This window comes from Hermetia illucens, chromosome 1 (assembly GCF_905115235.1).
Source record: "Hermetia illucens chromosome 1, iHerIll2.2.curated.20191125, whole genome shotgun sequence".
In the NCBI taxonomy this organism is placed as follows: Eukaryota; Metazoa; Arthropoda; class Insecta; order Diptera; family Stratiomyidae; genus Hermetia; species Hermetia illucens.
The window spans coordinates 96,069,372-96,081,614 of NC_051849.1; the positions used below are offsets into that span (position 1 = coordinate 96,069,372).

The 12,243-nt window shown below is 39.3% G+C and overlaps 1 protein-coding gene across 1 annotated transcript in view; it reads left to right on the forward strand.

Annotated features, from left to right (window-relative positions):
• The window catches only part of LOC119646538 (retinoblastoma family protein-like), a 33,423-nt gene that overhangs the window by 3,055 nt on the left and 18,125 nt on the right, over positions 1-12,243 (forward strand). The window contains exons 2-5 of the mRNA XM_038047009.1: positions 10,729-10,868; positions 10,942-11,130; positions 11,437-11,791; positions 11,851-11,980. Coding sequence (XP_037902937.1) covers positions 10,729-10,868; positions 10,942-11,130; positions 11,437-11,791; positions 11,851-11,980 — 814 coding nt within the window. The remainder of the gene's footprint in view (positions 1-10,728; positions 10,869-10,941; positions 11,131-11,436; positions 11,792-11,850; positions 11,981-12,243) is intronic.

The window sequence follows — 12,243 nt, forward strand, 5'->3', positions numbered from 1 at the left end:
ACATATTTCTACCGTCTTCAAACTAGGATAATTGCGAATCGTTCAGGAGTTTTTTTTTATTCATTGAAAAAGCCGTGAAAAAATACCAAAATTACGAAAAAGTTTAACACGGCACCAAAAATGTAGCTTTTAATATTTTTTAATAATCCTAGTTTGCGGACAAGGACTGTAGTTAAGTCTGTACGTTAAAATGCCGTTTACTTTTTTCTTTAAGACGATCACAGCGCCCTCTAGCGTGGCAGCAGAACAACACCTTTTTTTGGAGATGGGTGTATAAATTGCTCTGTATTTCAATAACCAGCTTTGCGATCGGAGTGGAAAAATTACTATACACGCTCAAGATATTAGTAAATCTATGGTGAAAAATTCGAATTTGTATTTTTATCCAGTTCTTCACCAAAAATTTCTAAAAAAGCCGAAAAAAACGGCCTTCAATCGCCACTGTACGAAACAATGCTAAAAAATCTGATACGGCAGCTATGGCATTGTTCGATTTTATTGAATGTAGAACATACAATCGTGGGAAAAAATAATAGTAACGAGGGAGCAATTTTTCTATGAATGTGAATGAATTGAAATGAATGAAATTGCTGAAAATATATAATTACTGTTGAAAACACAAAAATATTCTTAATAGAATGAAAGCTTGAAATAACAGCGATTCAGGAAAAAAGTCTTTTTTTTTCACTTTTAATGGAGTGGTCATTATTAATTTCTCGAGTTGTTACTTGACTACTAGCGCTAAGTGGCTAGGCTACGATCCCACCTACTTAAAATATACAAGGGCTCTAGTAGTGGTGGGCGGTGCTAGGTTAGAGGTAGAACCCGTCGAGAACTCCCCGCAACATTGAGTACGTATGCAGAATGGTGTATTTCTGCATGGTTTGAACCAAAGTGTGTGAGAGTCCCAGGACATCAAGGGAATAGACGAATGTAGGTACAAGACCTGTAGTTGTCAGTATTATGTAAACGATAACCACCCTCTCGAGACACCAAATTTCTTCTTTCTCTCCATTGTTCAACTTCTCCACGTATTTCCGTTGCAGCTATAGCATTGTTACTATTATAGGGGTTAGCAAATTAATAATATACGCGGAGCGACCTGACTTGTCAACTAACAGCACGTTATGGTTGTGTGGCAAATGGCGATCAGTTAGAACTATCGAGTTCGCCGCGGTAAACCGGATATGTTTCCGTGATCAGCAATTTTTTGTATGCAAAATTTTGATGAATGGTCTTACATACAACATTATGCCTGTTCGTCTGTTCCATCGGTGCCAGAAATAAGATGGTCCAACGTCTTTAACGCCGAACCACCCAGTCTGCACTGTTCGTTCCCCATCCGCTAATTCATTATGAGCTTTTTATAAACTCAGGTAGTGACCACGTCATCCTGAATAATAATAATAATCGTTGGCGCAACAATCCATATTGGATCAGGGCCTTGAAGTGTGTTAGAGCACTTCATTCAAGACCGTAACGGTATACTAGGAGGCAATGTGGTCAGCATTGCGCTCGCCCGAGATTATTACCCTGGTTTGACTCAGGTACTCATTCACAGTTGAGTCGACTGGTATCCGACGTCAAATCACGATGCAAATTCCACTGCCACCAGTGAGATTTGAACCGCGACCTGAATGGTACACATAAATCCCCCCGTCTCAGCAAAGGGCTCCCCAACACATAGCCTGTTTGGCAAATGGCTGCTAGAAGTAAATCACGTGCTTACCATAAATCGCCTTCGATTTGCGATGACCTTTGCGGATGGCTAGGATTCAACACTTGTCTAAACCACCTTCCATTCAAGTATCACGGCTGCACTGACAAGGTGGTATGCTTCCTGTTTATGGCTTGCTGAATCTCCTTTTCGGTAACATTCGCACGTAATCATACCCGGCATTGTGGCATAATGGGTGCATTCAGTGATAATCTACTCAATATGCTCAGCATACTGGAGAAGTGTCCCCAAATTCTACCTCAATATTCTTTTGCTTCTGTTGTCGAAAATTGTACTGCCTGGATGCTCATTTGGCTTTCCTTGCATGATCGGATAAAACTTCGCTTGTTCCTTGCGCATTTTGCATTTTGAACACATCTGAAGTGACTTTCACCATACTGTCGCAACGGTCTGAGTATGACAGAAAGTTTCTGCTTTAGTGTGTCCAGAATTTCAACTATCGGTGTCTCACTGGGGATGGTAGATCTGGTAAACTCTGCATTTTATTTTTCACTCATCTGCTGTGATTGCCAGTGCCGATTTCAGTCAGCCTAGCAATGTCCTGTCGCAATGAGTCACGCTGACGTTCCAATGAATTTTTCACGCTGGATCTCTTCGATCACTCAAATCAATAACACGAAAACGAATCTTCTGACCGTGTAATCTGATAACCGCAACTGCACCAAAATACACAGATTGGAGACGGAATCTCATCATTGATTTAAGGTAGATGGAAATGCATAGAGCCGGGACTATCAGGTCCAAAGGATCCATTTCCGAGAATCCTGTATACGCTCTTTGGGGTCCGTTCCGAACCTGAACGGCGACTTCAGCTGGATGGTGAAGAAAATTGCTTCGGGGAGCACTGAAACAGTTGCCAGCGGCGTGACTTGGTGTTGTTAATGCCGCCGTCTCTGTCCTCATCGCCTCTTGGTCACCAGTTTCCGCGATAACCTGAATTTGAACACGTTCGATGATGACGCTCGAGATTGTGTCGTTGTGAGGAATAAAGCGATATTTCGTGCAACAAGGGGCAGTAAGATGTTGTACTTGCTCTCGTTGTTGTTATTTCATAGTGGGAGCAGATGATAAAAAGGTTAATTTCTTCAGTCGGCTATCTACGTGAGCCTGCTGAAGTAAATCGGCTTCGTGGCAGACTGCGCCTTCTACCAGTGCGTTCGGTATCACTCCGCCACAATCATATACTATTATTAATCTTATTTAAACAGGTATCGGTGTGGCTCCCTATACATGTGCATGGAGGGTGCAACATTTTTTTTCCCAGAATATGGCCATGTGGTGTACCAAATGAAAAGGCTCAATTGGTACTTGAAAGTGGTTCTATATTTGATATCGGGTGAAACAGAGGGCAGTGAGAAATATGATGGGAGTGAGAAATATGACTTTCAAAAAGTGTAACAGGTCTCGTTCGAGAAATCTGAAAAAAATCACAGTGGTGCATCTACGAAATCTAGGCCTCAAAATACATCCGCTTCCGATATCTGCAGAAATAAAGTTAATAATAGTATATTTCCACATTTTAAAAATTTACCCTGCAGCCCCCCTTACGTTCATCCCAGAAGTATAAAGTTTGGCATGGGTGTAAGGGATAACATAATGCACAACTTGGTCAAGTTGGAAGAAAATCCAACTATTATTAACAAAGTTATAGGGGGTGAAACTTTGCCATTTTTGTGAATTTCTTGCATTCTACAACCTGTATGACGTCATCATCACATATCAATTCATCAATAACGAAATGAATTCTTATGAATATGGGGTCGCAAAAAATTATTTTGTTTTAGTTTTTTAGTCATTTGTTTACGAATATCAATTACTCCAACCAGACATGTGTGTATATAGGTATATAATATATGCGTGCTAATGAAGCTTGCGGGTAGTGTCTAATTCAGATAGATATATTAGTACATTAAACCAGCCGTATTTAATACACGTACTATTATATATATGTACATATGTAAGTTTTTATGCACAAAGTAAATCGGAAATACGGGTACGAGTTTATATACGTGCATATCAATGTACAGTATTTGGAAATAGGCAGTTTGTTTGCTTAGGGTGAATATAACTATGCCTGTAATATGTACGTATGTTTTATAGTTTGGAAAAATATGAAGGAATAGGTTGGATTTGTAGCTATATACGGATAGAAAAATGTGCGTTGAAATTTCTTATATAAGATGAACACAAAACCTTTATACCCGAAGCATGAGCTTCTGGTATTCCGACTTGTTTTCTATTTGATGTAGGTTACATGCTTGGCATTTGCTAATAATATTAAACTCATATGTAAAGCGTATGAGGTTGACTATTATCAATACAGGGGTTTCCATCAAATGATTTATTTAAAAAGCTTTCTAAAAAATAGAGGGCAATGGAATTTTTAGCTATGGGACAAGGAGCTGTCATGTACTCGTCGCTCCTCACATCTTTTTCTTTTTCTTCAGCCTTTGTCCCGTTCACAAGCGGGGTCGGTCGTCGTGATCAGGATGTAATCGCGAGGCCTTTAAATTTTCATCCAGCGCATCAAGCCAACGTTGTTTCGACCGGCTTTTTTGGTTACCTACCATTGACTTCGATGTTCCAATAAGTGCAAGCAGCAGTCCTGTAAAATCTGATGCAAGAAAACGAAATCGTTGCTATTTGCGGCATCTGATTCCCTTACCAGCTAGAATTTCGTTTGACACGGTGTACACTACGTTGCACTTCTTGTACTTCTTCTCGTGCGTCACCTTAAATTCGTTGAACTATCATCACTAGAAACTTCGAACAAATCGATTAAAACTTTTTAAAATTTGTTAAATTGAGCATATTCAAGTGGTGTATAAATATCAAAGCTTGCGGGAGTACATTTTAAGGTTTTGTGTGATTTAAACCCTACTAAAATCGGTTCAATTTCTTCTGTCCGTCTCTTAGATGACATTTAACCCGAAACCGCTGGAGCCATCGTCACGAAATTTGGTGAAAATATGTGGTCTGTGAATCGCTACACCCCACTGCCCTCAATGTTATACGATAGAGAATTTTGCTGAAGTGCTTCTTTTACTTTTCTCTTTCTCTCTCTCTCTTCCCTCACGGGACTATCGAAAATCTTGCTGAAACAGTCAGGTACAGTGGAGCTCAATTTTGTAATCCTTTTTCCAAGTAAAATCTTTCTTTTTAGTTCTTGTCCCGTTCGTCCCTTTTTCGGCTATAGGCTTTTTGCAGGTGGAGTTGAGACGCTTTTAAATTATCTAGTGGCGGGTCGTTTCCCGTTGACTTGAATATTCGGACCAATCTAAGTTAGTGAATTCTCGTCAGGGCATATTACATGACCATAACGTCACCTCCCTCGTGATTACACTACGGTAATTTCAACGCGATATTCCTTGCGGATGTATTTATTTCGGACGTGATCATATGCGTTAGGTGTTATGCTAGTGATTTAATGCAGCATCTTCATTTCTGTTACTATGAGAACTATAGTTTTAATTTGATATCCCTTTTGTATGTATAGAGACCCCCTTCCCTTTTAGATCCCACGTAGAGCGATGCAATTGCATACGTAGAGGTTCACAGTTCCCACCTTGCCATCAAATTGGGTGTTAATCGATGCAAATGCGTGTGACAGACAGATGGACAGACAGTGATTCGACATTAATAATGTTTTGTTTTACACAAATATTTTGGAAAAAATCTAAATTTTTAAACGTGAGTCTCAAGGCCTTTTTCTAAAATACGGGAGGGTTTCTTTTATATGGCTCAGGGATAGCATATTAATCAACTGTAGTGATAAAACCTCCAAGATATTCAACAAATAAAACGTTAAGAAGCAAACCTTTCATTATTTTTCATCATTTGTTTTTTTTTTTAAGTGGGAATCACAATAAATAGAGCCCATTATTGCCCTATGATTTGCTTCTATTATCATTGAAACTAGCATAGCCTGCGAATGGTTCTTAAAATTTCGCTGAAATAACTTCGGTGACGATCAGAAACTCTCAGGCCGACTTGAAACATTCTATCTAGATGACGTCGTGAATGCAATTAAACGTGTCTAGACACAACTATATGTTCTTTCGCCAAGTAATTGCATTGTGATTCAATGGAATTTGGTCAGCTGATAACTGCAGAATTTTATGATGCTTTGGGGCTATGGGCAATCGACAAATTTTGTAATTTTTTTCCTAGACTGCATGACTTGCAATTCCTTGCTAGAGTGTTTGGAAGACACTGCGAACAGTGTCCACATTGTGAAAAAATTGAGTACTATATGCAGAAAGATGCAAATTTTGTGATGCAACGCATCAGATGGCTCTTGGCAATTTTTTGATGCCAGACATGTGGCTGCAAAAATAGGTCAGGCGATAATCGCGTAATTTTATGAGCAACTAGAACCGGTTGGGAGAATTTTTTTGGGATTCTTCACAAAACAACAAATTTTTTTACTATTTTGGCATAGTAATTAGCAAAATGTTATCAAGTCCCTTAGAATGACGTAATTTCACATTGAAAATACATATTTGTGAATAATAGCAGAAATAACGTTAAATTTTCGCGGTTTGGTGGTTATAATCTATGTACGCTGCCAAAACCAGAATACTTAAAATATAATTAAAAAATCTCTCTTGGTCGGTTTTCAGCATGTAGTCTTATAGCTTTATTGAAACGTAGTCGGAAGGGGATGGCAGGGTAGGCCGTTCCGAAGAGCCCATTTAACGCTGTGATGTCACACACTCTTAAGACTTGACTGTTGTTGGAAGGGCCAGAGGAAGAGGATAGGTGCGTACTTCGTGTCAACTGCTGTAATCATCAGTCTCAAAAGTTGTCGCGATTGAGTCTTGCTATAGGTGAAATAAATCCTCCTCGCCATGGGGCAAGTGGTGAACCTTGAGTAGATTTCACATTTCACAGTCGCTAAAGGGTCGTCGCCTGTCCCACCAAGGGACTACCAAGAGCAGAGCTTCGCCGGGCTGGACTGTTGCCCCGCTCATTCTGCTCTCTGTTGCTATGAAACGCAGAAGAGAGCGACTTTCAGGGTGGTACCTAATCTGTTCAACACTATCCTGCATTACCCCATCAGTCTGAAGGATATCGCCACTGGCTCATGCTCAGCATGGGATACACTGATGAATTCCGGAAGACCGTACGATTCGGCTACGCGTGCGTATCCGAGAAAAATCCATTATCAACTCTATAGACCATGTTTGACCTGTCAGTGATGAATATTTTATCATAACATACAACACGTCACCGCTTTTCCACTCTGCCCTAGTTGAGAAGTTCACAGCAACATTTTTTTGAGGTTCGGTTTGCGTGTGGTGTAATCCCTTGGAAATGCCCAGATTTTCTAAGGTACTTGATTTAGGATGTTACTATGGCTGTAGGGCTTCGCTTTCCAATATTCACACTCACGTATTCTGACAGCACTGCACGCGAAACGGTATTTAATATGGAGGTTCAGGTGGAGGAACGTAAATAGGACCTGCACACGCGGTTCTTTGAATCCTATTAAGCTTGGTTCTAATCGTAACCGTACGGTAGGATGGGACGAACCACATCCAGAGAACGATTCTTGGCCGAAAGGGCATCTTGAAGGCGAAGAACTTGGAATTACTGATTCGATAACTTCACACGACTGGGATTGTATAACCTCGAAGCAAGGAATTTTAGTCCTTCTTGATGGCGGGGAAATTCACATGGGCAAGTTCTAAGGTCTAACCGGATGAGTCTTCTGATTTTTTAAGAAAGGGTGGACTCCTATGTTTGCCCAGAATTTGACTGAGTCTCGCAATTTTCTGATAGTAGTCCAGGGAAGACCGCTTCCTGATCGTCTTAATTGTGGGCTTATCTCTTCAGGCACTTGCCAGTATTTGCGTCTGTAGCAAATATCAAAAACTTCCCTCGTCAGCTTGCTGAAGTTGGACCGATTTTCATTCCACCACGGAAGCAATGCCTTTTTGCTATATTTAGCAGGACATGAGACTTTAACCCTTGTGTTACCACCTGGGTACCCTTACGTACAATTTGTTAAATTATATTGCTTGGTGTCGGAAGGGATCAATATCTTTAGATGTGTTGAATTTCTCGGTGGTAGAAACTGCATTCCGTTCACTTAACCACTTTTCCCACAAAAATGCCGTTTTCCAGGGAGATACGTGGATCCTTACAGCTGGAAATATGTATTTTAAGGCGCACTAACTTTCGACTTACTGTTCTGAGGGCACACAGCTGGGGGTTATTAAAATCGAGTTCAGAAAAATGGCGACATAACTTGTCAGCCACATCTACGGCGCCGATGACTTTCCGAGAAGCATACACTCCTCCACCACTGGTCTGCCCTAGGGATGGGTAGGTGATTTATGTAATATTACAAAAGTGATATTACCTTAAAGTATGATATTACATTACCATCACCGAACGCGATCCAAACATTACAACACCACTTAACATTACCGCATCACGAAGAATCAGCGCATTACCAAGCATCATCCCATTACGTAGCTTCATCGCATTACAAAAGTGATGTTACAATATAGCATCACCTAATATTGGAGCTCTTCGTAGTACGCCGAGTATCGGGTTGGATTTGGGCTTGTTTCAGGTTGGCTGCGGGCTGCCATCGGTGTGACTTTTGGACTGTTTTCGGGTTGACTTGGGGTTTACTTCAGGCTGGCTAGTTTTGGGCTGGCTTTTGGACTGTTTTCGGGCTGGCTTTGGGCTGGAAATTGATTTCGAGAGCATGTTATAATGGTAATGTTACGGATTAGAAAAAATCTTGACTGCTGTATGCGTTGGTTTACGTAATATTTCCTAGTACAAGTGGCCGAGGCGACTATCGTGTGCTGATATCGACTATCAATTGCAAATCTGTCTCCTCGGCCAGCTTTGATGTCAAAACTTAATTTTGATTTTGAGTGTGGTAGCCAAACTTTAATTATGTCAAGCAAAGTAAAGTAATGATCGTTCGCAAAAATCACGATTTCTTTGTTTTTTTGCATGTGAAAATATTGTACTATCTGTTATCTTATATGCTTATGCGATCTTATGTTTTTTTTCTCCTCTCATTTGTTGTTGTCGTATACGTTACGATTTGAATGTAATAAATATATGCCAAATTATCCCAGTAATAAGTTATATTTGGTACTATGAACTGCCGAACGTTAATATTTAATGTAAATGATATAACATCATATGTATGGTTAAGGTAATGAAAGGTAATGTTTGTGATATTACTTTGTTATATCACCTTTTCCAAAAAGTGATATGATATCACATTAACTATTAATGCACCTTAGATTTAGATTTAGGGCGCCATTTGCATTTTTCGATCAACATGTTTACGGGTATCTGGGCCGATATTCTGGCCATTATTGCAAATAGGTAGAAGACGACGACCGGCCAGACTTAAGACTTTCATTTTGTTGGGATATATTTTCACTTTGACTCTGAAGAAAGCAATCTTCTGCAAATTAGGCTGGTCTGCGATGTGGTGAGGGAGCAAGCAAATGCCATCAGCTTAGTCGAGGTGTTTGACGAAAAATGATATAGTTCATTGAAGGTATCCACGTTCTCCAACCAAGGCAACATAAAGGATGTTATTTATAATGTGATTGGTGAGCAAAATGCAATCCTGGCGGAGTCTGGTAGAGCAGGCATCTAAAATTCATAAGCAGTTCCATAATGATCGGGAGGCGGCTAATGTGGCCGATCCTCTGCTTCTTCTCCATCATCAACTCGACATAAGAAAATATGGCGAGGAATTCTGCCGAACCTTGCACAGCAGTCTCGAATGATATTTTTCTGACTTGTCCTGATATCAAATTCTAAATTTACCTTCTCGTCTGGCTTGAGAAGACTTCAAATCAAATATTACATCCGTGGGATTTGGATTGAGGTGGTTATGGAGAAGGTGGAGAAGTTCTGGTGTATTTTTATGTGATATTAATTATGTTATATTTCTATATTTGAGATAGGTCATGTGGTCACTGAATTGAAATTATTCTCCGTTCACTGTATTCATGAATGCAAACTTCTAAAATTCAATTGAATTTTCAAATAATATATTAAACGTTTCCGAAAAAGTGGGATCTGAGAAAAGAAAGAGGACAAACGATTTGCACATTTTCTCATGTAACATGTGCTTTTTGTACAAATTAGAAGCTGCTAATCAGTTAACCCCGACTCTACCTCAATATAAGGTTGATATCGCATTGTAAAACTTGATGTGGTTTGCGCGCAAAAATTGAGAAACGTGGGTTCTCCAGATGGGATCACTTTTAATCAAATTGACCACGTGTTGATTGAACGCCACCGCCTCTCAGCCTGGATGAATGTCAAAACATATGGGTGACCAATACAGTTCGATCTCTATGTCCTTTGTGCTCATGGGGCAAGCGCAATGCTGACCATATTGCCTCCTACAGTGTACCGCTACGGTTTTGAATGAAGTGGTCTATACACTTCAAGGCCCTGATAAGTAATATAGGTTTCAATATGAAGCATTACACTGGAAAGTTTGGTACTTCTATTACTATTTTTTCACGTAAAATTGGAGATAAAATGTACCGCATTGAGTTGAATTTCAACGTCAACGTATATACGCTACGAACTATTATAAATGGAACCATCGTGTAGTCAAATATTCTCCCATAAAAAATCAACAAAATCTAACATGTCTAAAGTGCCGAGCTTCGTTTTCTGACTTGTTTCCTATATAGTATTTTGGTCGGTGGAAATGTGTATACTCAATGATTATATATTGGTAATCAGAATCAGGCTATGCACCTTTAGGAGACAAGACAACGTTCCACCCCGCAACCCGTATGCTGATGTGCCCTCTGGGATCCGCGGGAAATCATGGTTCTTGCTCATAGTTCTTACATTTTCTTCCATTAAAGTAGTCTCAATGCAAACATCGTTTATACTCGTATTTAATACAAGATCCTAGAATATGGTATTTTTTTCCTGAAAAATATGTTGAATTATTTTGTTTCTTTTTTATTCTGAAGGGTGATCCTTTTCATTGGCTATGTTGTGCGATATATGCCGCATGCCGGGAATCATACACACCTACCGTTGGAAATGCTGATGCTGTGGTTGCAGGCAACTGTGTGTCGCTTACCAAATTACTACGAAGCTGTAACATCAGGTATCCCTATATAATGACGTAAACCGAGCCTTGAATGGAATTACATTTGTGTTTATCTGTTTCATGATTTTAGTATTAATGAATTTTGCAACAAAATCAGACTTTGGGCAAACGTTAGGAATGTTTCTAAAGGATTGCGTGCACAAATTGAACGTCTCGAGCAAAGTTTTAATGTTTCGCTATGCGTTTATAAAAAATACGAAGAAATCTTCCCAAAGCTTTTTGTGATCTCATCTGCTGAACGGAAAAAAAAGAAGGCTAAGTAAGTACATCATATCTGTATGAATTGTTTGTCGCGGACAATTTCGTGGATGTGTCGATATTCATCGAAAATATGATATTGCACATAGTGTGCATACATGAAAACGTATGTCCACTTGCGTTTGTAAGTGGACGGTGTCATTAGCCACATAAGGTAATGGGAATCCAAGATCAGGCCTCCACGGAACATGCATGATCTCTTTAGTTGGTAGTTACGGCGTGTAAAGTTCATCATTGATCCGCCGTTTGATCCGCCGTAGTGCAAATTATATTATTAATGGGGAAATATCCGTTAACATTTTTACAGACCGGGACCTTGTTCAGCTAGTAAGCTCTATGATTTTTGTTGGTGTTTATTTATTGCGGCCAAAGGAGAAGAACCAAATCGTAGAACTGATCTCGTCTCATCTTTACACTTACTGCTGTGTAGTATAGATCTAATTTTCGTAAATGCCGTATTTGACGATCGAAGAGATATAATCAAAGCAGACTTTGCCGGTTTACCGAAAAATTGGAATAGTGACAATTTTGATTCTACAACCCTTAAAGATTTTTGTATAATACGTCAGCTTTGTGAGATAGTTTCGGCAGATTTTTTAGAAGTGGCTAATTTGAAACGGACAATTTGGAAATCTGTGCTGACGAAATTGACTACTCATAAGGTAATTAAAATTGCAGGAATATAAGTTGTGATATTTGCTGAATTTATTATTTCGTTTAGACATTGCTGTGCAATTCACCATCGGATATTATCTCTAATACATACTTCGAACCAAATTTGAAGTCATTGAACAACTCCTACGAACAATATTGTCTTAGCGTTGGTGAATTCGACGAGAGGATATTTTTGAGTAAGTAAACATAATATGTTATACCTATAAACATAAGTACTGACACTAATCTTGATGGCTCTATGCGCTCCGAAATAAATGTGCATAAGCTGCACTTTCTACTATAAATAATAAATAAATTGCACTTTCTACTATACCCTTTACCAAAATTATACATCGACTTTTGGTTTATATCGTACACCGTAAATGAGGGTTCAGATCTAATAACACGAAAGTATAATAGCAAACAAAAATTTTAACAAAGCAACAAAGCTCAATTTCAT